The 25,096-nt window shown below is 43.3% G+C and overlaps 2 protein-coding genes across 4 annotated transcripts; one reads left to right on the top strand and one right to left on the bottom strand.

The window, feature by feature from the left end:
• Positions 1 to 1,179: 1,179 nt before the first annotated feature.
• On the top strand, positions 1,180 to 12,204 carry lrrc2 (leucine rich repeat containing 2). 3 transcript variants are annotated; one of them, XM_085476537.1, is made up of 10 exons: positions 1,180 to 1,252; positions 2,024 to 2,168; positions 7,059 to 7,174; positions 7,654 to 7,739; positions 7,827 to 7,983; positions 8,066 to 8,202; positions 8,936 to 9,081; positions 9,224 to 9,376; positions 10,835 to 11,004; positions 11,409 to 12,204. In XM_085476537.1, the coding sequence occupies exons 2-10, from the start codon at positions 2,032 to 2,034 to the stop codon at positions 11,456 to 11,458; spliced, it is 1,152 nt and encodes a 383-aa protein (XP_085332663.1). In that variant the 5' UTR covers positions 1,180 to 1,252; positions 2,024 to 2,031; the 3' UTR covers positions 11,459 to 12,204. The 3 variants fall into 3 exon arrangements, with proteins under 3 accessions (XP_085332663.1, XP_085332666.1, XP_085332665.1); XM_085476540.1 differs by having other exon boundaries at positions 1,192 to 1,252; positions 2,027 to 2,168; XM_085476539.1 differs by lacking the exon at positions 1,180 to 1,252 and adding an exon at positions 1,259 to 1,468.
• Positions 11,791 to 23,917, bottom strand: slc71a2b (solute carrier family 71 member 2b). The gene is made up of 12 exons (XM_085476536.1): positions 23,572 to 23,917; positions 20,902 to 20,994; positions 20,608 to 20,670; positions 20,362 to 20,489; positions 18,802 to 18,916; positions 18,241 to 18,459; positions 18,037 to 18,150; positions 17,555 to 17,626; positions 16,655 to 16,767; positions 16,473 to 16,570; positions 16,199 to 16,341; positions 11,791 to 16,119 (listed from the first exon to the last, which is right to left on the bottom strand). The coding sequence occupies exons 1-12, from the start codon at positions 23,626 to 23,628 to the stop codon at positions 15,889 to 15,891; spliced, it is 1,446 nt and encodes a 481-aa protein (XP_085332662.1). The 5' UTR covers positions 23,629 to 23,917; the 3' UTR covers positions 11,791 to 15,888.
• Positions 23,918 to 25,096: the final 1,179 nt, after the last annotated feature.

The following is a 25,096-nucleotide window of genomic DNA, read 5'->3' as shown; positions in this document are numbered from 1 at the left end:
TTTGACCGCTTCGCCTTTTTTAAATCTGTAGCTCTGCTCTAAAAGAACGTACGTACCTGGGCCCGCCTACTACGCTTGCAAAGGTAAAATGATTGGCTAGAATCCAAAGTGTGTGACATCTCAGGGGGGGGAAAAAGCACCGAAATAAAGCACCGAAATGTGCGCTGTTTTTCGGTCTGGTTACTACTGTTTATGCCAGAACCGGTGCCATACCGGTACCCATCCCTAGTCTTTATCCTGTCTTCCTTCTTTCACCCCAACCGGTCGCAACAGATGGCCCCGCCCTCCCTGAGCCTGGATCTGTTGGAGGTTTCTTCCTGTTAAAAGGGAGTTTTTCCTTCCCACTGTCGCCAAAGTGCTGCTCATAGGGGGTCATATGACTGTTGGGTTTTTCTCTGTATCTATTATTGTAGGGTCTACTGTACAATATAAAGCGCCTTGAGGCGACTGCTGTTGTGATTTGGCGCTATATAAATAAAATTGAACTGAATTGAAAGGCACTGCGGGAATACATCTTTTTTTATCATTTCACATTTCTGTCAGTGTTGCTTTTTCACGAGCCACAACATGTATTACCTTCAGCTTCCTCCCTTAATAAAGCAGAATTATCTGTCAGAGTTTTACTTTTGTTACGGCATACTTACATTCCCCTTCGTTTGAACCCTCCTTTACTACACTTTCACTGTCAGATTAAAAAGTTCACATGCTGAGATGATGACCTCACACAGATACTTCCTGATCAGTGTTCAGTAGCATCCAATCAAAATCCTCAAATTTGACTCAGTAAAGCTGTCGCCTTGTTGGACGGTATGTTAGTACAGCGACCTCACAGCAGACGTGTTATTAGTAACAGCACAAACATGGTCCAGTTCAGGTGAAGCTGAGCAGAGAGCTACCACCTGTCAGTCAAAGAGGCCACGCCCCCAATGATGCAAACTTTAAGCCAGTTTAAAAGCCAGTTTAACCAGTTTTTCTACAGACCAAAGAGTTTGTTTCTTTCTGCTGCCTCTGCTGGACGTTAGAGGAACTGCAGGTTTTATGCTTATAATGAACATAAACATAAATACTCATGTATAAGTGTCATGTGACACAGCAGGAGTCATATCTCAGCTGGTAAAAATAGCTTGTTGAGTCACACACACGATCATATCACGTGTGTGTGTGTGTGTGTGTGTGTGTTTGTGTGTTTGTGTGTGTGTCAGTAAACAAGCTGGTCACTGAGCGGACAGCCGGTCTGGAGCAGGACTCTTAGGTAAGAGCACGTTAGTTTCTCAGCCTCGGCTGCTCTGCGTTTACAGACGGTACGATCCACACAGGAACAGGAAGTGTCTTCAGTCAGACCAGCAGCTCTGAGGTGCTGAACATGTGGAGGAGAGCCCTTTGTCTCTCAGACTGAACCATTCCTGTCTCACTTTGTTTAGAGGTTTCAGGTGGTTCAGTCCAAACTGCGCGTTTAAACTTAAAAAAGGTAAATTCCCTCAAAAACGGTTCAGTTTTTAAAAAATTTTTTTTTACATCTTTCAGACTTGTTGATGTCTTTCTAGAATTTTCCCTCCTGTGTCGTCGGGATGGCGTCATTTCATAAACATCAGTACTTTTATATTTAAAGATCAGACTGGTTTACAACTTAATTGCAGCTTTCATGGTTGAATGATAGCTGATCATTTTTAACAAAGAAGAAACAGACGTGAGCCTTGAGCTCCAGACAAAGAGCTCAGTGTGGATGTACTCTGGGTAGTTTTACTTCAGAGTCTATATTTAAACTGCCGGGTCCTGTTTGAGAGTTTCTGTAAATGCTCTAGACTTCACTTTCCCGCGATGTTCAGCTTCCTTTTTCAGAGATGCTCTTTAACCTTTCAGATGTTGTTATCAGCGTAGAGATGAGCTGAAGAAAGAGGCAAAGAAGAAAACGTGGCTCATTAGTCAGCTTTAGGTTTTTACAGAAAAATTTTCTGGGTAAATCTGTTTAAACTTAAAGCCGGATATGTTCAGATAATGATCCTGGTCTCTTCCTCCTCCTCAGCAGCAGAGATGGGTCCGGAGAGGAAGCTGGACGTCCCGGTCTACGATCTCTCTCTGATCAGAGGGATGTGGGAGGTCCGAGTGAAGAAGCACAGAGAGAGGCAGAAGAAGGAGAAGGAGAGGATCGAGCAGAGCGCCCTCACCAGGTAAGACGCAAAAACCCACAGAACTGATGAAGAACATTTGGCCCGCATTTGTAGTTTTAAGTCTGCCTGCCCACCTTAAACCAGCCAGGTGTCAGGTGTGCTTTTTGTTCTGGACCACGACCGGCTCACAAACAGCTGCAATAGATGAGACAGAACTCTCTGATCAGGTCAAAACATAACTGTCATTCATTAATGTTCATGACGGGCTCTTTACTGAGAGTCTGTGTCAGGACCCAGTCTGCAGGTTTGTGAAGTGCAGTTTGGTTTTTCACCATCTCCAGAGCTCCGCCAGCAGAGTTAGACTTCCTCAGAATTTGATCTTCTAACGCTACGGTAACATATCGAGCAGCCAGTATCTCCAGCGATGCCGTTCTGGTGGAGGTCCCGCCTTTGGTCAAGCTGACATCAGCACCTTTGTGTCCCATAAGTGTTTTTATCCAAATATGCCAGGATTTCCAGGTGATGATGTCATGATAGCGTTGGATTTTGTAGCCTGTTGTGAATCAAACTCTGCTCAACCGAACCAATTCAATTCAATTTTATTTATATAGCACCAAATCACAACAAAAGTCGCCTCAAGGCGCTTCATAGATAAAGAGAAAAACCCAACAATCATATGACCCCCTATGAGCAGCACTTTGGCGACAGTGGGAAAGAAAAACTCCCTTTTAACAGGAAGAAACCTCCAGCAGAACCAGGCTCAGGGAGGGGCGGGGCCATCTGCTGTGATTGGTTGGGGTGAGAGAAGGAAGACAGGATAAAAGACATGCTGCGGAAGAGAGACAGAGGTTAATAACAGATATGATTCAATGCAGAGAGGTCTGTTAACACATAGTGAGTGAGAAAGGTGACTGGAAAGGAAAAACTCAATGCATCATGGGAATCCCCCGGCAGCCTACGTCTATTGCAGCATAACTAAGGGAGGATTCAGGGTCACCTGGTCCAGCCCTAACTATATGCTTTAGCAAAAAGGAAAGTTTGAAGCCTAATCTTGAAAGTAGAGATAGTGAATGCCTCACATACCTTGTATGTGAGGAGCAGGATTTTGAATTCTGGATTTAACAGGAAGCCAAAACAGGAGAAATCTGCTCTCTCTTTCTAGTCCCTGTCAGGACTCTTGCTGCAGCATTTTGGATTAGCTGAAGGCTTTTCAGTGAGTTTTTAGGACTTCCTGATAATAATGAATTACAGTCGTCCAGCCTGGAAGTAATAAATGCATGAACTAGTTTTTCAGCGTCACTCTGAGACAGGATATTTCTAATTTTAGAGATGTTGCACAAATGGAAGAAAGCAGTCTTACATATTTGTTTAATATGTGCATTGAAGGACATGTCCTGGTCAAAAATGACTCCAAGGTTCCTCACAGTGTTACTGGAGGCCAAGGTAATGCCATCCAGAGTAAGAATCTGGTTAGATACCATATTTCTAAGATTTTCAGGGCCGAGTACAATAACCTCAGTTTTATCTGAATTAAGAAGCAGAAAGTTAGCGTAGGGCTGCTCAATTAATCGAATTTTAATCACGATTACGATCTGGGCTTTCAACGATCATTAAAAATGACTGAGCCGATTATTAGCCCCTCCCTCAAGCTTTACTCTCGCGCTACTCCGTGTGGCAAATCGAGCGCACCTCTCTGCATTTCGAACACGTGTCACAACAATTAAGAGGACCCAAGGGAAGCTCGGAAAGCTAAGCAGAAGTTATTTGGAGAGGAGAGTGACTGCTGTTGGTTGAAAAGAGAGGTAAAAAAACTTCAGTGGTGTGGAAACATTATGGGTTCAGTCAGACGTGGATCAAGTAGACACAGTGTGTAAACTTTGTTACAGTGTAGCTGCACCACAGAGCAACACTGCAAAGTTCACTAAACACAGATGTTTACATTTTTCATTTATTTCTTATATTGCAAACATTTGCACTGTTATCAGTATTTGCACACTGTTTTATATTATTTTTTAAAGTCATTATTCAACACATTGTTATTGTTAACCCTTTAAATCCCTGTAGAACCTGAACCGTGTAAGCTAGCGCAATAGTTTGTTTTGCATATGAAACCGGAGGAGTTGTACTTACATCTTATGCCATCAGCTTGTCCTCAGTCACGGTTTCCTTCCACATAAAGCTTTGCAAAAATTGCATAAAAAGGGCTTGCAGGAACAAAAACATAATATTCCAGAAACACGCTTTGCCGATCGATCAGCTGTTCATAACACTTCCCACATTGAAAAAGATGTCAACGCGAACTATCGCATGTCCGCCATTTTCTGGCCGAAACCGGAAGTGACGTCATTTTCGCGGAAAATGTAGTTTTTTACTTGTAGGCCTTAAAAGCCTATACTGGTGTTTTTATAAGTCATGTCTGACTTTTCTGAATAGTTGCTGGGATGCTTAGAACTCGAATTGCACTGCTGGAAATAGTTTATTTTGATGCACCTGCTGTTTTCTTTGCAAATTTGCATCATGGGATTGTTTTTTTTGTTTTTGCTGCAGTATATAAAAATTGCTGTATCTCCAAAATAAAACTATGAAGACACTCAAAATAAATTTCCTGTTGTTGTAAACTATTTTTTGCAACTTTTTTGTATTTAAAGTTTTGAGGGATAAGCCTCTTAAATTTCTCCAAGTAGAAATATATGTAAAAAAAAAAAAAAAAAAACGATTTTCAATTTTTTTGTGGTTTATTGCACTTTTTTGCAATTTATGTAATTACTATGGACTTAATGCATACATAGTATTAAAATATGGGCTATAACAGTTGTATTGATGTATAGCAACTTGAAATGCTCCCACAAATGGCACTACAGCATGTAAAAAAAATATATATATATAAGCTCTGGCGGACTTGGTTCTATGGTAGGTCTTAAAGGGTTAAATAAATATCGTCAAATAATCGAGATCTCAATTTCAGTGAAAATAATCGTGATTATCATTTTTGCCATAATCGAGCAGCCCTAAGTTAGCGGCCATCCAGGTCTTTATGTCTTTAAGACATTCCCGCAGTTTAACTCATTGGTGTGTGTTATCTGGCTTCATGGACAGATAGAGCTGGGTGTCATCTGCATAGCAGTGTAAATGTATGCTATGTCTTCTAATGATGCTGCCTAAGGGAAGCATGTATAATGTAAACAGAATTGGTCCTAGCACTGAACCCTGTGGAACTCCATAATTAACCTCAGTGTGTGAAGAGGACTCTCCATTTACATGCACAAACTGGAGTCTATTAGATAGATATGATACAAACCACTGCAGCGCAGTACCTGTAATACCTACAGCATGTTCTAATCGCTCTAATAGGATATTATGGCCAACAGTATCGAACGCTGCACTGAGGTCTAGCAGGACAAGCACAGAGATGAGTCCACTGTCAGAGGCCATAAGAAGATCATTTGTAACCTTCACTAAAGCTGTTTCTGTGCTGTGATGAGCTCTGAAACCTGACTGAAACTCTTCAAATAAACCTCTGCAGATGATCTGTTAGCTGTTTGACAACTACTCTTTCAAGGATGTTTGATATAAAGGAAGGTTGGAGATTGGCCTATAATTAGCTAAGACTGCTGGGTCTAGAGATGCTTTTTGAGTAAAGGTTTAACTACAGCCAGCTTGAAGGCCTGTGGTACATAGCCGATTATTAGAGATAGGTTGATCATATTTAAGATCGAAGAATTAATTAATGGCAGGACTTCTTTGAGCAGTTTTGTAGGAATGGGGTCTAAAAGACACGTTGATGGTTTGGAGGAAGTAATTATTGAAGTTAACTCAGAAAGATCAATTGGAGAAAAAGAGTCTAACTTAACATCAATGGTACTAAGAGTAGCTGTAGATAATATTACATCTGTGGGATGATTACTGGTAATTTTTTCTCTAATGATAAAAATTTTATTTGTGAAGAAGTTCATGAAGTCATTACTAGTTAACGTTAAAGGGATGGTTGGCTCAACAGAGCTCTGACTGTTTGTCAGCCTGGCTACAGAGCTGAAGAGAAACCTGGGGTTGTTCTTATTTACTTCAATCAGTGATGAATAGTAAGATGTTCTGGCTTTGTGGAGGGCTTTCTTATAAAGTAGCAAACTATTTCTCCAGGCTAAATGATGATCCTCTAGATTTGTGACACGCCATTTCCTCTCCAGATTACGAGTCATCTGCTTTAGGGTACGTGTTTGAGAATTATACCACGGAGTCAGGTACTTCTGATTAGAGACCTTAGTTTTCACAGGAGCTACAGTATCCAGAGTCGTACGTAGTGAGGAGGTGAAATTATTAACAAGATGATCGACCTCTGTTGGAGCAGCGTTCAGGTAGCTGCTCTGCTCTGTGTTGGTACAGGGCATTTAAGATGATAACAGTGGGTTGATTATATTCTTAAACTTAGTTACAGTGCTTTCAGAAAGACATCTACTGTGATAAAGTCTCCACCGCTGTGTAATCAATTATTGTAAATGTAAATGTTATCAGGAAATAATCAGACAGGAGAGGGTTTTCAGGAAACTGTTAAATCTTCAGTTTCTATGCCATATGTTAAAACAAGATCTAGAGTGTGATTAAAGTGGTGGGTGGGTTCTTTTACATTTTGACAGAAGTCAATTGAGTCTAATAACAGATTAAATGCTAAATCTGAGAAATCCAATCCATGGTCTGTTGAGTAAATAAAGCATTTGAACTTGACTGAGTCAGACCCAGCTGACTGTTGTTGCTCATAAAGTGTGAGAGTCATGGCCGATTTCAGCCGTGTGAACACACAGCGCACTATTTATAACGCAGCGTAGTGAAGTCTGGCCTGCAGACGGCAGAAAGGTCAGAAGTTTGGAGGATAAACGGGAACATCCACGCAGCTGAAATTTGATCTGACATCAGCGTGGCGCTGCTCACACTTGGTTAACATTTCTGTGTGCGCAGGATCGACCAGGAGTGGCAGTATCGCATCTACTGTAAGACCCTGAAGACCTCCGAGCTCAACCTGCTGCATCATTACCTGGAGAGGTCGACCTTGACAGACATTCAGCTGTGCACGGGTAAACACAGTGGACAGGCCTGCACGAGTCGTCCAGCGTCCTGGCAGGCGTACGGCACCAAAACTGACATAAAATCATCAGATACAGTCACCAGATGGAAAACTGTATGCAACTACAAAATCAGCCACCACTGGACTGTTTAATAACAGAGTTAAGCTTAGTTTTGCTAATTTTAGTCATCTTAGGAAGAGTTTAAGGGATGAAGGTTGGGCTGCATCGTTTTCTGAGAGGACCTTTTAAAATGTCATTATGTAAAAAGTTTTTGAGCTTCTTTCAAATGTTTTCGGGTGCATGTTACACTGAGTCAATGCGCCATCTGGTGGTACAAAATTGGTACTACACAAAACTATAGCCAGGCTGTATTTTAATGCCAGCTAATGTGTCCTATCAGATGTTTCTTCACGTTCAGTTTAGTTAAATACATGAATTTACAGTAAACTCTGCTGTAGTTGCTGCTGACGTTGTTGTATACCTGTTAGAGTCAGACCAGCAGCAGTGTCAGGAAGTCCAGCAGGATCCCAATGAAGTCAAACTGAGCTTCCAGCTGGAGGGAGAACGCTGGATGGTAAGTTGGTTAAAAGTTTGTGGTTTAAACGTGTTGTAGTTTGCTTTCTCTCAGGAAACCAGAGTGATTAAAAAAAATCATTTGCAGGATTTTCCCCGTGAGCTGCAGTGGATGACCTACCTGAAAGAGTGGCACGTGAGGAGAACAAGGATCCGCCAACTGCCTGACTACCTGGCTCTGTTTACCCAGCTCACCGTTCTGGACATCCCCAAAAACGCCATCACTGAGCTGCCGCCCGAGATTGGTGAGTCATACACAAACAGAGTCTGAACGACCTGAGAGGATGGGAAACGATACCGAAATAATTCCTCCGTCTGTATTCTAAGGTAAACTGACAGTGCTGAGGGAGCTGTACGTCAGCTACAACCGACTGTCCCGAGTTCCTCCAGAGCTTGGGAACTGTGAGAAACTGGAGAGACTCGAGCTCGCGGGAAACCACAACCTGTCCGAGCTGCCGTTTGAGGTGAGAGGGTCAAGCTGTACATCCATCATCAGTCCCTGGCAGCAGCTCAGTGTCACAAAAACTTTAAGATGATGAACTATGTTGTTTGCCTGTTTATGTGCTTTTAAGGCTCCACCATTTGGTAGAAGTTAAACAGTTAGTAAGATTTTGTACTTCAAGAAAAGTTATTTTCTTTTTCAGTAGTTGAAACTAAAGGAAGAGATGAGCAGCGTTGTGGCGTCTCTGCTGGTTTCCTTTGTCCAGATTAATCAAAGGAGAGAAAGATGAATGTCAGAGTTTGTAGGCGTTGGCCGGTTTCTGTTTGGGCAGCACCTGAGGGACAAACTCACTGTTGGTTCCTCGGGTGGGAAATTAGGGGAACTGCAGCGTTGATTATTGTTCTATTCTTGAGGCCCGGAGGTTGACACTCTGCAGAACTGAGCATGGGATTAAAGTGAACACCTGAAGCGCCATTAGGGGTCAAATTTACTATTGCCCCCCAAAAATGCTGAACTGTCCTTCAGGACCATCAGGATGGTGTTCAGAGGTCAAGTTCAGTTCAATTCAGCTTTATTTATACAGCGCCAAATCACAACAACAGCCACCTCAAGGTGCTTTATATTGTAAGGTAGACCTCAGGTCAAGTTAGCAGGAGGCTCATAGAACTCCATCCAATCAGTTCTTTTTAAACCAGAGACGTCGCTCCCTGCTGGACATTGTGCTGATGATGTCACTGTGCGTCGTCTCTCTGTAGCTGAGCAGCCTGAAGCAGCTGGTCCACCTGGACATCGCGGAGAACAGGTTTGTCTCGATCCCCATCTGCGCTTTGAGGATGACGAGCCTGCAGCTGCTGGACCTCAGCAACAACTGCATGACCGACCTGCCGCAGGACATGGACAGGTGACTGATGATGTCGTCACTATTTCCAGGTGGATCACCAGGCAGATCACCTGGGCTTCAGCTGTGACAGCAGCTCTTCTTGAGTGTTTCGGGGGAGGGTGTCAGCGTCCTGAGGTCTGAATGCTTATGTTTGTCTCTGCAGGCTGGAGCAGCTCGTCACCCTGTTCATCCACAAGAACAACTTCAATTACCTCCCTCACTGTCTCGCCAACATCACCACGCTGGCGACGATCGTTGTCAGCGGTGACGAACTCACCTGCATCCCAACTAAACTCTGCAACAACCCCGAAATCAAGTACACAGACCACACCTACACAGACTTCCACCCAGCACGCATCCAGGTGGCAAATGTCACACAGCAGCTTTAACCAGCTTATAGCTGCTGCAGCCTCTGCAGACCACTTTGCAACCCACCTCCACACCAGCTCCTCAGTTTGATTGATTGATTGAATCTTTATTTTGAACATGTTGAAAAAGTACAACAAAATAGAATTAAAAGAGACAAATGAACAAAGCAAAACAAAAGGAAAACGAGCAACCACAACTCCAAATAACGTTCATGTTCAAAAAGGAGCAGGAAGAAGCATAAGCTTATTTAATCCCACCCCTTTTCCACTATCTATCTAGCAATTACATTATGTCATGTGTATTTTTTTTTAATATATATACATATGTTTCTATCTATCCATACATACGTTTATATACACATACGCACATATACACATTTTCAATAACCCCATTAACACCTCAAGGATACACAACATATATATATATATACACCCACACCAACATACCCGTGCACCCGCACACACATGAAAATATTAGACAAGAACACCCTATCAAATCTCTACCTTTTCCCTGTAAAAACCATATCCTTAAATTGGACTTTGCTTCATATCCTTACTTAGTCTGTTCCACAGCTTCACTCCACACACAGAGATGCAAAAACTTTTAATGTTGTGCGGATACGAGGATGTTTTAAATTTAATTCCCCCCTCAAATTGTGTCCCCGTTCCCTTTTAGAAAACATTTTTAGAATATTGTCAGGAAGCAGGTTATTTATTGCTTTATACATAATTTGTGCTGTGAGAAAATGAACCAGATCTGTGAATTTTAGAATTTTTGATTTTAAGAATAGTGGATTTGTATGATCTCTGTAGTTTCATGCTACATCTGATTTGTGTTATTAAATGGTTTGTTTATAAAGCCAAGAAATCTTTTTTCTTGGTCAGAAAACAACTGGCGCAGTGATAAATAGGGTAAAATTCCAAATTTCTTGAAGGCTGCACAGATGTTCCCATTACATAAAGGTGGTAACCTTAATCCCTAATGATTACCGAACCATCTTGAACTTGTCCTGCTTAACAAAAACCTTGAGTGTCAATGGTGGATTAAAACTACATCTGGAGTCAGATAAGGTTACTATCAGAACAGCTGCTTCAGTAGACTACAGCATTCATGTGGAAAAGCTGCGCTCAGAGAGAACCTCAGAAATGTTTCAGGACTCCTTAAAGTCAGTGCAGGTGTTCCACAGGGAACCATTCTCAGACCTTTTGTATTTACAGCAGTAAGTCTGCTGTAAGAGGTAAATTTGATTTCCACTGGCCTTCATCATTAATTTGGTGACTCATAAGACCCACAGAGGGCCACAAAAGGTCACGGTCAGCGGTGTTTCACGAAGAGGAGCAGCCTGAAGTGAGTCAGCTCAGAGGGGTCAGAACTTTTTTTAATGTTTGTCTCTGCTCTTCTTCAGGTTCATTCGCCTCTACGACAACCCTGCGAGCAAAGAGAAGAAGAAGAAAGAGGAGAAGAAGAAAGAGGGTGTGAGAAGGAGGTGGAGGGAGCAGAGGGAGGCAGAGGAGGTGAAGGATAGTGGAGAGAAAGAGTTCATTGAAGCGTACATCAGCTCACTGCAGGACAGAGGTGAGTTTCAGCGCCAGATTCTCACCTTTTTACTTTACAATTACACAAAAGTCTAAAATATGAGAGCTTTGCTGAAGTAAAGTGTGAACTTAATGATGACGAGATCATCAGAAATATTCTCATTTTAAACTGTGTGGAGACGTTTTTGAATTTTCTGTTTCTGTATAAAAAAATAAAGTTAACTAAATGAATACATCAGAAAACTTTTACTGATTAGTGATCTCTTCTTTGAATCATCTTTATTATAATCACCTTTATTAGTTGTTTTCAGGTTTTTTTTCATTAATAACAGGAACACTCTTCACTGTAATATTTACTAAGTGTTTTTCGTCCTGTCGGTAATCAGACTTCACACTCATAACAACCCGTCCTCATGTGTTTTGGGGGGGTTTGTCCCATGCCAGACACCGTCCCCTACGCCACCACCAAAGTCTCCATTTCCTGCCTGCTTTGAGGAAGAGGAAGCCAGTGAAGGTTGAGAGGATGATGACTGAAGGATGACAGCACTGAGGAATTTCAAAAGAGGATGCTAACAGAGGTTAACATGGGAGGTGACGTGAAAATGTGTTTTTAATCTTTCATACTAGCTCGAAATTATAAGTTAACATATTAAAGTTTAGTCCTTTATTAATATTCTTTTTAAACTAATTATTGTTAAATCGTTGAATCTGGGAAAAATAAAATCAGCAGGACGTTCACGTAAACACTGAATGCATTAATCTCAGGTCATTGTAATTTATTTCAAACTGCATTATTAAAATTAATAATTAAGTATTGCATGTAAGATGTTATTCAGAGTATATTTATTGGGTATGATACAACAAACCGAATACATAAAGAGACATGCTCACATAAAAGTTACAGGAAAGAAAATCTAATAAAAAAAAAAAGAGCTTATTTCTGATGCTGGTTGCTTTTTTGTCAGACTTCAAACATTAAAACATCAAATGGAAAAAAAAAATCATATTTAACAAAAATCGAGACGCTACAGTCGAAATGTGTTTTTGGATGCGCGTCAACTTTCATATATTTACATTAAATATTGATGAAGATAAAATCAATTCCAATTCCTGTTAATCGATCACTGAACTGTTTTATTTATGAATCTTTTTTCTTTTAGTTTTGAAGATGTCGATTGTCTAAATCTCTTCATTTCAAAATCGAATTCAGTTGAAATCAATAAAAACAGACTGAAGCTGATTTCTTTGTGATCCTGAGCAGATTTGATTTTTATTCACTTTTACATTTCTCACATTTATCAGCTGATGTTTTCTGTGTAAATGTAGTTTTTTGTTCAAAGTGTGAAAGTTGTGACCAAATAGAGATTTTCTGTTTATCAGGTTTGATTTCTATGATTTCTTTTAGTGTATTTTTCTGTGGTTGTCATAGTTACGAACTTAGCAGCTTTGATTTGTGCATTAAAATATAGAAAAGTTTTTGCTGTTTAAAATTTTTTTTTTTAAGTTTCTGTAAAATGGAGAAAAACGTTTTTGTATTTGTGAATTTTACTGAAGCTGCTTCGATTCAGACGTTTGTGACTTTATTTTTATTTAATGTTTGTAAACACACATTTTTCAATAATGGGCGCATTTTTGACAAACTTTCTAATTTAAATAAACTGAAGTTTAATTTGGTCGATCTTTAATCAGAACACTTCATGTTGTCTGTTGACCAAAGTAACGTACGAATGCTTCAGAGAGCTGAGCATGAACGAGCTGAAGCACTGATGATGTCACACAGAGCCATCATGCAGGTTACTGCTGCTGAGGGAGGACCGACAAACCGCTGCATCGTTAGGTGGACTTTGTATATTTATAAAGGAAATGTTGGTTTTTTGTTTTTTTTTATTCTTGAATTTAGAGTAAAGAAGAAAAAATAACAAGGAAATAAAATGCAAAACAAATACTTTTCTTTGTTTTAATCAATAAAAAATTAATTTTTAAATAAAAAAAGTCAAATTAAACTGAATAAAAAATAAACACATTTCAAATGTCACACGTTTCTCTTTATTGTTATTAATATTCACGTTATCATAGATATTATTCAAAATTATGTTCTTAAGATAAAAGAGCAAAAGCAAAATACGTGACACGTCTCTCGGTTTAAATATAAAAGTGATATGAACACGAGTGATTCAGGCACACGTTCAGAGAAATTAAAGTGCAGCAATCAGCAAAAGGTCTGCACGGAGGAGGAAGAGGAGGAACATCTGGGAATGTCTATCAGTCTCTGCGGCGGCCATGTTGGCGCGTCAGCCTTCACGCCTCACCGTAAAAAAAGAAAAAAAAAAGCCTCTGAGGAGGATTTACAGCCTCCATCGTCTGTGTGACCAAACACAAGCTGACATTTAAAAACGTCACGTTTCACTTCATGAACAGTTTCGGAGAATCATCAACGGGGAAATTCATTAAAAACTTTATGACACGATGACGACGTGATGGAGCGACTCGCTCTTAATCGTGGAGTCAACAATCAGCCGCCCTAATCTATCTCATCGTCAGATTTAACAGAAAAGCAGGAAGAATGATTGAGTCATCCGGCCGGATCACTAAATCTAGGTTCTGAATTCCAACATGAAGGACACAAATTTGTGAACTTAAGACAAAAAAAAATTCCAATGATCCAGTTTTAAATTGGACTGAGTCTAAAGAATATTCCAGACAGAAAGGTATTCAGTACTCGGAGAAACTACTGTGGGATCCAAGACTCTCCACGAGGCATTTGAGGACACTCGGTGAGCATAGGAAAATAAACCATCTGACATCATCGGCAAGTGGGCGTTAAGGGTTAAAAGGTTAAAGGTTATTAAGCCGAGAGCTTCTCTAACAGTCGATTGTGCTTCTGAGCTACATCATCATCAACGTCACAACAGGATGATCAGGCGTTCCTGTAGCCATGACAACGTTCATGCTGCATTCAGGGGAAAAAAGGAAAAATAAGGAAGAACTACCACTCAAAGGTGACGTCATCTGTCAGAGAACCTTTGGTCACTTTAAACTGTCAAAAACTATCATCTCCCACACAGAAACAGAGCCTGAATGCAGCACGAGTTATATTCCACTTACAGTAGCCGAGCTGTGCAGGTAAACGCACCTGACCTGTGCTCTGGTTCACAAGATCATTGATTCATCGATCTGTCTTTAAGCAACAGCTGGAGCCCCACATGTGCTCTTAAACTGGTTTCACTGGTTCAAACTGGACATGAAGAGACCTCCAGGACCGCCGGAGCTCTGTGCACAAAAATACATACGTGACATGAACCCATCATGAAGGCTGAAGCTTTAAGGGGCAAACGTGAGAACCTGCACAGAGCGCACATGCGATGGTTTTTAACCTGAACTGGGAGAAAACTCGACTTAAACGACTGATCAGGTTTTTTAAACTGATCTGTTGACCTTCTGAGAAATACAGCCTGTAACAAAAAGGCAAAATAAGCACAAAAGAGTAATAAAACACGGCACCGGTTGGTTTGTGAGCAGCCGCCTCGGGACCGCCAAGGTTCAAACTGCATCAGTAACTTGGAGCGTTTGATTTGTCCGACCTGGAAGGGGCAGGCGGACGGGGAGAGCACTTTCAGGTCAAACAGAAACAAACTTCAAGTATTAAAACAGAAGAAGAAGACGAGGAGGAGGAGGTGGTGACCCGCAGAGGCTCAGATTGTGGGAGGAGCAATGGCAAAAACTAGGTGGTGCTCTCTGTCCTTAAAGCCATCACTTGTCACTGCGGCTCAGAGAAAACTCGGTTTTCAGTGAAATCGTTGATATTAATTTGATCCACGCTGTAAAAACTCCAACCCTGCAGACTTCGTCCAGCCTTAGGCTATAAAACAGCAGTACAGCGCCCTCTACAGGATGGGAGGAGGCAAAACATGAGACCATCTATAGGGCGGAGGTTTGAAATCAGGGCTGAGAAAAATGAAATAAATAAATAAATACATGAAATGCATTTAAATGTTGATTTGAAGTCAAACCGAGTCCCGTTTACTGGATCAACGCAGGAAAATCTACACTGAAACAAAAGGACCACACCTGCAGCTCAAAGCAAAAACGCCACATTAGTAAATTAAAACTATTAAACTGGGAGACCAAATAATGAAATAATGAGGCGGAGCTAAATGACGCCTCCAGCTTCACGCCGTTTATTTACTCGGATTTCTCCCAAATATGCACGGGAGAGGGCAATGACATCATAGCCAGTCAGTTTGCACATGCTCTGTGTGACGGGAAGTCTGAGCGCAAATAGATCCAGACAGAAAACAAACACCTGGATCTCATCATGATTTGGTATTGTATCCCACAATCCCGAGCAGCTCCAACCTCCTCGTCCTCGCCAAGATTCGCCCTCCGATCCAAAAAACACCCCCCCCCCATAAAAAAAAAAAAAAAAAACAACAACGTAGTTTTGAGTGTCAGCTTTCACGGCCCGTACAATGAGGAGCATTTGATGGCCTCACCTCTGCGAACCTGACGGGTGGAGTCAGGTACAGACCTGACTGACAGGTATGGGAGGCTGCTGTCAGTTGCTTTGGCTTCTCTGGTCCCGTCCTCGCTGCGATTGGCTCGTAAAGTAAAACGTTGCGATCCTGCACGACTACACGACCACTTTACTTCTGCTGATCTGTTTTAACGGAGAGATCTCGACTCTTACTGAGGCAAGACTTCAAAGCCCTTTGGTTCTACCTGCCCAAACACACCTGGGCAAAGAATGGGAGGAGTCACAGGTGAGTGATATCAGTGAGATAAAAAGCGGTTTGCCGGGGAGGCCGCCGCCTAACGTTCCCCGACGGTCTGGATCGGGGGAAGAGAGGGTTTGTTTTTTTTTTTAAACAGGGGGAGGGACTTGCATACAAGACTCTGTTTTGTAATTGGCCAGACTGCCTACGAGTCACATGACACTGTCCTGCAGCAGCGGCTCGAGGTCCTCTGTGTCGCTGATGGGCACGGCAAGAGGGCTGCCGTTCTGAGCGTGTGCGGCGGAGCTGCTGCCGGCCTTGTTGGCGGTGCAGGTCTTGACTTCGGCCAGCTGGTGGCGCTCAGGGATGAAGAAGGCAACAACTAAAGCAAATATGACGCTGCACGCGCCGAAGAGGAAGGGCGGGCCCGGGACGACCAGCTTCTACAGACGGAGAGAGAACCGACTCGTTACGGGAAACAGAACAGCGAGGAAAGAATCAGCAAGGCGCATTTCTACGCACCTGTGTGCTTGCTGTGGATCTTCCTGCCATCGGCTCCACTTCGTTCAGCTCCACATTGAACAGGAAGAAGATGAAGCCGTAGAGAGCCGGGCCCAAACCATTGCACAGGCCTCTGATACCTGTGATCATCCCCTGTGCCACACCTGAACACACAGACGCCTCAGTCACATCTGCACCACCTTCATCCATGTGACACAGTCAGATGTTGATACAAACCACGGCCACACAGACCCTGTTTAAGACACGCCCCTTCGGACGGTCAGGTTCGACTCACCTTGCTGGTCGGGTGAGGCGCTGTGTGACACCAGAGCAGAGATTGCCGGGAAGGTGATCGAAGACATGGCCGCTACAGTTCCTGCTGCCCACATCATCCTGTAAGGACGCGAGCAGATAAACGTTTAGGTCAGATCATTCACAGGAAACAGGAAACGACACGGGCGAGACGCTGGGACTCACCACGGCTCGGAGCCGAAGCCGTACCAGACCAGCTGGAACAGCTGAAAGGCCAGGCCGAGAAGAACCGTGTTCTTCTTACCGATGGTCCTCATCAGAACCCCGAAGAAGACCGTCTGACAGACACGAGACGTACAGTGAAGAAATCAGGACGCAACACATTTACAGGGTTTAGAAAGACAAACTGTCGTCTGTGTGACGGGTTACCGCAGCTTTTCATGTCAAACTAAATGAACAAACCTGAAACAAACACTGTGACGTCAGCATGCATTTAGAGTAAAAAAAAAAAACAAATCACACTTTGAGGGCTTTCAGCTGAAGACGCTCCACGGCACCGTCTCCCACTTGGAACAACGCGGGCGTTAGCTGTTTTTAATACAATGCTCCCGGACTAACAGGGACCGCTGGATATTGGACTTCCTGTTACCACCCCCTGTTGGATCAGACTCTCTCTCTGACCGTGTAGAGTTACAGTCGGTCCCCATCTTTCCTCAGCCCCCGACTCTACACTCTGGGCACACATGACTGTGTCAGTACCCACCCAGATGATGCCACCATGGTGGGCTCATCTTTGGAGGCGACCTACAGAGCTGAGGCATTAATGCACAGTGAACACTCATTCTTTAATTTATTCTTCACATCTTTTCTCCACTTTACAAGTTTAATGCATTGTGTTGAGTTGCGCTCGCTGCCGACGTGGGACAGTTTCACTGTACTTCTGTGCTAAAGATGACGGTGCAATGACAGTAAGGAGTCATCTTATCTCAAACAGACGCGCGTGCAGCCACAGCAGGTTAACAGTTTCAGGATTGTTTCTCTCTAACATCGTCGGGTGTTTGGCTGTCGGCTGAACACGTTCACATAAAGTTAGCAGACGGTGCGACTCTGTGAGGACGAGCGTACCTGAGCGACTATAGAGAGGATTCCCACCATGGCGATGAAGCCGGTGATGGCTGCCGGAGAAAACTCGATCACCTGAAAGATGAAAACCTCGTCAGTGTTTCCGCCTTCGGGTTTTCATTGATTCATATTCGTTTTCTAATAATCTGCGTATGGCAAAGAAAAAAAACATCACTTTTATCTTTGTTTCATTCTTTGGGGGGGGGGGGGTAATTTAAAATTTAAATACACAATTAAAATAATTAAATATAATGTCTGACCAGCCCTCCTGCAGTACCTTTAGGGCCCACCAGGGGGTGGCAAGCCACACTTTGGGACTCACTGAGCTGCACTGAATAAAGGTGGAGATGCTTCATCATTTAAATCCCATAAATCTCCTGATCCTGATGATTGAGGGAACAAATAAGTGTTCCTGCGCTTGAACGTGTAGCTTTGACCTCCTGAGTCTATCCAGCACATGCTGGTCACAGCTGTCTGTGCGTTACCTGTCGCAGGTAGAGGAAGAAGCTGGAGTACTGCCCGGCTTCAGGCAGGTAGGACAGGAACACGGTGACGCAGATCAGCAGCACCGTGGTGTCTTTCCCCACCCGACGCAGAGACTGAACACACCAAAAACACAAATATCGATCAATCGATCTATCAGTCAGCGCAGAGCACGTCAAAGCTGTAACAGCGATGAAAAGACTCACGGCGAAGGGGTCGGCCTGCTCCCAGGAGATGGGGAACCCCCAGGACGTCAGCCTCATCTTGTCCGGCAGCGACTCGGGGACGACGAAGAACACGAACGCAATATCTGCCACAGCAATCACCGTGGCAACAAGGACCACCAGGCTGTCTCCGTACTGCCCAGACAGGTAGACCCCGATGGCCGGACTCGTCACCAGGCTGGCCGCGAAGGTCGCAGAGACCTGGCGAGGGAGGGGAGGTTAAATCAGCACATAACCCACCTTTGACCTCAGGCGCAGGGCTTCAAACTTGAAACGTCAGAATTTTAAAACAAACCTGAAAATGTTTCAGTTTCTGAAAATAAAATTTGGAATTAAGAACTTGTTTTCAAATTTTTACTGAATTTTGATTTTTACATCTGTGACTATAACTGATATAATCTGTGAGTCATCGTGACTTTTAACATTTAATAAAAATATTTCTACGATTCAACCATCCTAAAATATTTGTAAGTGAAATGTATGACATGGATGTTTTGTTTAGTTAGTGTGTGTGCGCTTGCGTGAGTGTGTGTGTGTGTGTACCAGTCCGTAGGCCGTACTCCTCTCGTGTTCCTCTGTGATGTCGGCGACGTAGGCAAAGATTACCGAAAAGGTCACCGCGAAAATCCCGGAGACTGAGATGAGAGCGAAATACCACCTACACACACACACACACACACACACACACACACACACACACACACACACACACACACACACACACACACACACACACACACACACACACACACACCTCCATTTTATTTCAAAATAAGAGACCCCTCAGGTGGGGAAACAGCGTTCTGTGAGACTTATAGAGTGTCTCAGGAATTACATCAAATTCAAAATAATCGAATCATGCTTTTTAACTTCTCTCACTGTTAAACACACACACACACACACACACACACAGGAAACCTCACTTCCTGTGATGTGAGGATTAAAGAGTTAACGTTTTCGCTCTGCTTTCAGGGAAGCGTTGTCGTCTTGTGACTCTGATGTTACGGTCGTTAAACCAAAAACACTCTAATCTAGTCTTTTATTGGAGAGTCTGTGAAATGTATGAACCATGTGACTCTGTGACAGTCAGACATCAGCTGATCGCTGCTGCAGTCCAGCAGAAATCCAACATAGGTGCGTTTTTTTTTACTTTGAAGTGACTGTAACTCCTGTGTTTGGGTGAAAAGCAGGAAAAAGAGGAGGAGGAGGCCAGTGTGCCTTCAGCGTGTTTGCTGATCCTGAGCCGCTCACATGATCAACATGTGACAGCTGTGGCGATTAGAGTCCAGAGTTTTCCTGTCACGCACGGCTGAGCAGCAGCCTGTTACTGCTAGCTTAATGGAGCCGTCGTTCCTTCTCCTCAGCTAACACTGATTACTCAGCCTGTTTTCACGCCACTGTGATTTTTACATGTGGTCCAACACGCCTGTAAGCAGCCCAGAGTCCAGTTTACTCTACATGTGATTTTTATTATCGAGGACATTAAAAAGGAGTCAAAACATAAGACGACATCTTTATTCTTGGAGCCAGTCTGCAGCAGGACTACAAGCAGCTGTTTTAGCTCCACCTCCTTCATACAACTTTCTTCTGATTGGTTACGGCTGTAAGCCTGCTGAGGGGCATATCAGCGTATAAGGAGTCTGCGATTATATTTCTACTCTCCACATGATGTTGGCATGCAGCTACAGTGGGTGCAGCTACAGTCGAGTTGGCGGTTAGCAGGGTTCCAGTTTCAAGCTAACTATAAACAAAACAAACCACAGATGCTCTGATTTCAAACTGAGCTGAGCTCAGCGAGCTGTGAAACACGGCGTTTCTCAGCTGTAAACAGAACGATCAAGGGACGAGCTCTCTGCTGATCGTGACGTCGACCGTTCCTCAGTTAGATTACTTAGCCTTTGAATATTTTTGTATCCTTCTCTTCTGATTAGTCGCGTTTCTTTCATGTTTTATGAAGAGTGTCGTATGTGCTATGTGCCATTTTCTGTGTTGTGCTCGTGTTTGAAGCTGTAACCAAAATTTTAAATGCACGTAATTCTTTACTTCTTCACTCATGTTTTTATCTCCGAGAGGAAGATTACTGAGAAAGAGCGTTAGTCTCACCAGGGGCTGATCTTCATGAAGGGGATGGGGGCGCAGGTGAAGAACACTGTCATGAGGAGGAAGGACTTCCTGCCCCAGATGTCTGACAGAGCACCAATCAGAGGAGCCGACAGAAATGACAGGAAACCCTAAACGGACAGAGAAATACAAACTCAGAGACGCCATGATATCGTAATATTCAACAAGCGTTAAGTTGAGGAGAAGTTGCTGAAAGCTGCGCTGACAGTAAACAGCCGAGCGGTTTACCTTGACCCCCTGCACCAGGCCGTTCATCAGGAAGGTGTGCTGAGGAAACACATCGCGCAGGACCTGAAACCACAAACACACTACTTTCACTTCCTCAGCACGTAGACGCCATGATGGTTCGCCCTTTATTACATCAGCCTGTAGATCATTTTTGGTCATGTGATGCTTTCAGCGAGGACACATTCAAGGTTTTAATAATCCCACTTTGGGGTTTATAGTTGCAGGAAAAGGTTGAAAACTTCATGAAAACTTTAACACTTTACACATTTTAGCAAAAGGTGTGCGTGTACTTACGGTCAGCATGGGCGTGGTGAGCAGGCCCCACGCAAAGAACTCCAAGAAGATCACCACCACGGCATGAGTCACTCTGGCTCGGCTTCGGCCGTGCTGTGGCGAGCAGAGAGGCAGACGCATTAACCTCATTTCCTGTGATGCGTCCCGTTAACATGATGACATTAGAGCAGCTGCTTTCACTTTAAGACCCATCAGAGTTCAGAAAAGTGCTTTAAAAGCCAGTGGAAGCATCACCCACAGACACGTTTGTCCTCCAGCATTCAGCTGCATCGCTTCTTCATTTTTAATAAACTCAGCGTCGTTATGGGCTAATAAGACTGTGCTGTATGCAAGACACCGAGAACGTCTTAAAGAGGAGCAGAGGAAGGAGGAGGTACCGACTCCAGTGATTCCTCATCAGCTGGAACTTAACCCACATAATCTGTCCTCCAGCTGAAGCTCGCAGCACGGTGCAGAGTAAGAAAAGGCTGTTTTCACAGATCTGTTAAAACTTGTGAAAAAGAAACTGTTTGGAGGAGCGCGGCTGTAACTACCGGGGCTGAGACAGGGAAGGTGCGTTCAGGTAAGTGGTTTTATAAATCTCTGTAACAGTAAGCTGGATTTAAACAGGGCAGAGGATAGCTCAGTAGGTAGAGTGGTGGCCCCATGATCGGAAGGTCAGGGGTTCGATTCCCCTGAACAGCTACCCTGAGGTACCCCTGAGCAAGGTACGATCCCTACACACTGCTCCCCGGGCGCCCAATGGCTGCCCACTGCTTCACTGAGGGAATGGGTTAAATGCAGAGAGGGATTTTCCCCACGGGGACCAATAAAGTACACTTTCTTTCTTAAACAGGTGCGTCTGTGGGGACTGACTCACTGCTGGAGCCTCTGCTGGACATTGGAGGAACTGCAGTTTTCTGAGTCTGAGGCTCTGTGGGGAGTAAATGCCACCATGGGCTCAGCCTCCAGGTTCAGTCGACTGAAGAGTGTCGCCTGCGTTTATGGAAACTTTAATGTGGCAAAATCTGCAGAGCTGCTGGCATCGTGCAAACAGTAGTAACCACAACTGCAAAGAAAATCTGCAAAAAGGCTTCCCACCACACTGTTTGATGTAGCTTCACGACACTTTGGGTGTCTTCAAACAGTCTGAACCCCAAAGACAAGTGGAAACTGTAAATGTGGAGACAGCACTGTCGGCTCAGCAGAGATGCTCTCCATTTGCGTACAACGGGATTTTCCACCTATGCAAACGTTCTCCTGCACTGTCCTCTAAACACCCAGCAGCTCAGCTGTGCGTAGGTCGAATGCTGATTGGTTTATAACCTCACCGATACAGAGAAGAGTGACAGCAGAGGTCACAGGGAACAGAAGACGCACGAAAGAAAACACACACACACGAAGTGTCCAGACAGCGGCTGCAGCGGACACTTTGTCTTTAACACCATTTCACTTCAGCTGTTTGTTTGTTAGAACTTTATTGTTCTGCACAGCCGGCTGACGAGTGGCCCAAAGACCAGTCGCACCACATAGTTTGGACGCTGCCTCCATCGAGCACAGACGCTCGCTGCAGGCTGACGGGACGTCAGTAGCTCTCCAAATGAATTTGACATTTCAACAGTGTGAATACCTGGTGCATGCAACCACAACAAACCAAACCCTGGGTGTAGGCAGGAGGGTTGGAGTTTTACAATCAGTGCGTCCCGTCACATCCATCCAACTATCATTTGTGTTTACACCCTTTTAAAAAACAACAACAATGGATGAAATGCAGTGATAATGATGGACAATGATAACCACACCCCAGCTTTGTTTCTCTCCTTATAAACGCATTTGTTTTAAAAATACAGACAGCTACATGATCTTAACTGCTTTGACATCTGATTTTAATATTTCATTTTTTTAAACCTACACTTTAATCCCACTTTGAATTTTCTGGCTCTGGTTACAAACTACCTCTGAATACAGTTTAGAAGGAGCTTAGTGTGTGCACTCAAACATCATGTATGGCAGTTTACATACAGTCTACTCCATTACCAATCAAATACAGGAATACATTTAAAACAAGAAAAGAAAAATAAATAATCAAAAACAAATCAACTACTTGAAATGATTCAATAGATAACATACATTTAAAAGAATTTGAAACAATGATATCTATCCTAGGATCATTCAAATAACAAACTTAAAACTTTATTCAAAAAATATTAAAGATAATAAAGAAACGAACGTAACACCCATCGTGACTTTTTCATGTACTTTGTATTAATGCCGGAGTAATACTACTGTAATAGTGTTATAATGTAATTTGAGTGCAGTACTTCGGTTTAGTTCCGGACTTTCACTGCAGCAATACTCTGTTTCCAGGACTTTTACTTGTTACCGAGGCTCTTTACGGTGTTTCTCCTGAATTAAAGCCTCTGAACATTCACACCTCCGAACCAGACGGGCGACAGTTTACTGTTTGGATGCTTTAAGCTTTAATTATCGCCCGAAGTTTGCTAACAGCTAATTAGCTTCCTGTTTTACCGCTCCGTGTCAGGCTAACTGAATTAGCTTCTGTCGGTGAGTCAAACATGGCTGTCAGCGGGACATCAAAGCCGTTTAATCAGCTTATTAAAGCAGTCGTTAGCCTCTTTTATCGCCCGCTCACACCGACGTTGGCCGGCGACGTCAACCCACGGCACTCACCGAGCTCCGGACCAACACCATGTCGCTGGCCTCCGTCGCAGTTTTCTCCCGCATCATCTCACATCTTGCTGAGAAGATTTTCACTCCCGGTTCGCGCTGTGGGACATCCTCCCGAGGTGTCTCCGTCTCTTCCAGAATGCCCCGCCGCGTGAGATTAAGATGTGTCCCTGCTGAGCTATCATGGACCCAGCCCCGGAGCTCTTCGTGGTAGCGGTAACTGTGAGCAGGAGACTCGGCTTTCGTTTTCGCCGAATTCCTCCGCTCTGACCTGCTCGCTGGCTGCTTGTGGCTCTATTTTATCACCGGAATACACCGCGTGCGCACAGCCGAATTCTCTATTAACAAGTGGGACAAGCACCGCCCCGCGGCGCTGTGTAGGTTATTTAAAACAAAACGCACATCCATCTGCCAAAAGAATCTGTTTCCAGATCAGATTTCCTCCTGCTCAGGGCGTCTGTTACATATGCAAAAGCTGAAACATCGGACTCTGGATCAGTGAGACTTACGCTTAAAAAGCGCGCCCCCTGCCGGACCCGATATTACCGCACAGTGCAGTTTTGTTAATACTTATTAAGAGTGATGGCGTCGTTTTTTCAGCGAAAATCCTCATTTATAAAACATGGCAGACTAAAAACTTCTTAGTTAAGCGCTTTTGTTGTCTGTGAGGAAACTGGTCAGCGCAGAGGCTCAGTATTTGGCAGGAAGCGAACGGGGATGCGAACAATACAATGGATCACTTTTTAGCAAGCGGGGGAAAGGCGGGCCTCAGCTGTGGAAGATTTTCTTTTTTGGCGTCAGCGCGAACACGCACGGGCACAAACGTCAAGGCAGCCCGCGTGACCAACTGCACTTCTGGTGATGGTTTTTCAAAATAAAGGCCTGACTGGCTGTGACTGTAAATTTATGGTACACAGTTATTTAAAAATTTTAAACAAAACTGTTAGTTAAAATAACAGCGCTATCTATGTTTTCGTTTTGTTAATGTTTGTTTTTTTAAATCATAGCTTCTTCAACATAAAATAAGTCTTGTTGTGTCTACAATAATAATATCTACATGGATAATCTTTGCGGGTTGAAAGTCGCCACTCTTTGTGTGTGTGTTTCCTTTGCTTGTTTTAATTGTTTCATTAACCTATAAAAACACATAAGTATCCTGTAATCACAGTCAGGTCGTTAGGAATTATAAGTAACTTGCTGGCAATCCTTCTACTGAGAATTTACTGTATTTTTTTTAGCAGTCTTTCACTGGACTGACTGTAACATCTGTAAGAAAGCACCGCTGTCCTGTAGAGACTTTTAACGATAACTTACTCATTTCCCTCAAAAATCTACAAATCAAAAACCATTAAATTATTCATTACCGTAAATCATTTTAATCATTCCTTGTTTAACAGAAATATGATCTATAATTATTTTTGCTCTGTGCTCAATATTCAAAACTGTGAAAACATATTCTCTTTTACCACAATGAGCTGCAGCGAGGTCTGTAGGAAACTGAATGCTTAAAGCCAAAAGAGTCAAACAG

The sequence above is a fragment of the Copadichromis virginalis genome, linkage group LG12 (assembly GCF_057382275.1).
Source record: "Copadichromis virginalis isolate Kocher_CV1m ecotype Utaka linkage group LG12, C_Virginalis_male_GT1.1, whole genome shotgun sequence".
NCBI classification, from domain to species: domain Eukaryota; kingdom Metazoa; phylum Chordata; class Actinopteri; order Cichliformes; family Cichlidae; genus Copadichromis; species Copadichromis virginalis.
The sequence above is the reverse complement of the archived record's forward strand: the minus strand, read 5'-3'. Positions and strand labels throughout refer to the sequence as shown.

Coding starts and splice junctions, on each gene's coding strand:
- lrrc2 (XM_085476537.1), top strand. CDS start 2,032: ATGGGTCCGGAGAGGAAGCTGGACGTCCCGGTCTACGATCTCTCTCTG. Junction 8,203..8,935: donor TGTCCGAGCTGCCGTTTGAG/GTGAGAGGGTCA, acceptor GTCTCTCTGTAG/CTGAGCAGCCTGAAGCAGCT. Junction 11,005..11,408: donor CAGCTCACTGCAGGACAGAG/GTGAGTTTCAGC, acceptor GTCCCATGCCAG/ACACCGTCCCCTACGCCACC.
- slc71a2b (XM_085476536.1), bottom strand. CDS start 23,628: ATGATGCGGGAGAAAACTGCGACGGAGGCCAGCGACATGGTGTTGGTC. Junction 18,917..20,361: donor TTCATGAAGATCAGCCCCTG/GTGAGACTAACG, acceptor GTGTGTGTGTAG/GTGGTATTTCGCTCTCATCT. Junction 16,768..17,554: donor TCCTCTCTATAGTCGCTCAG/GTACGCTCGTCC, acceptor CGTGTCTGTCAG/ACGGTCTTCTTCGGGGTTCT.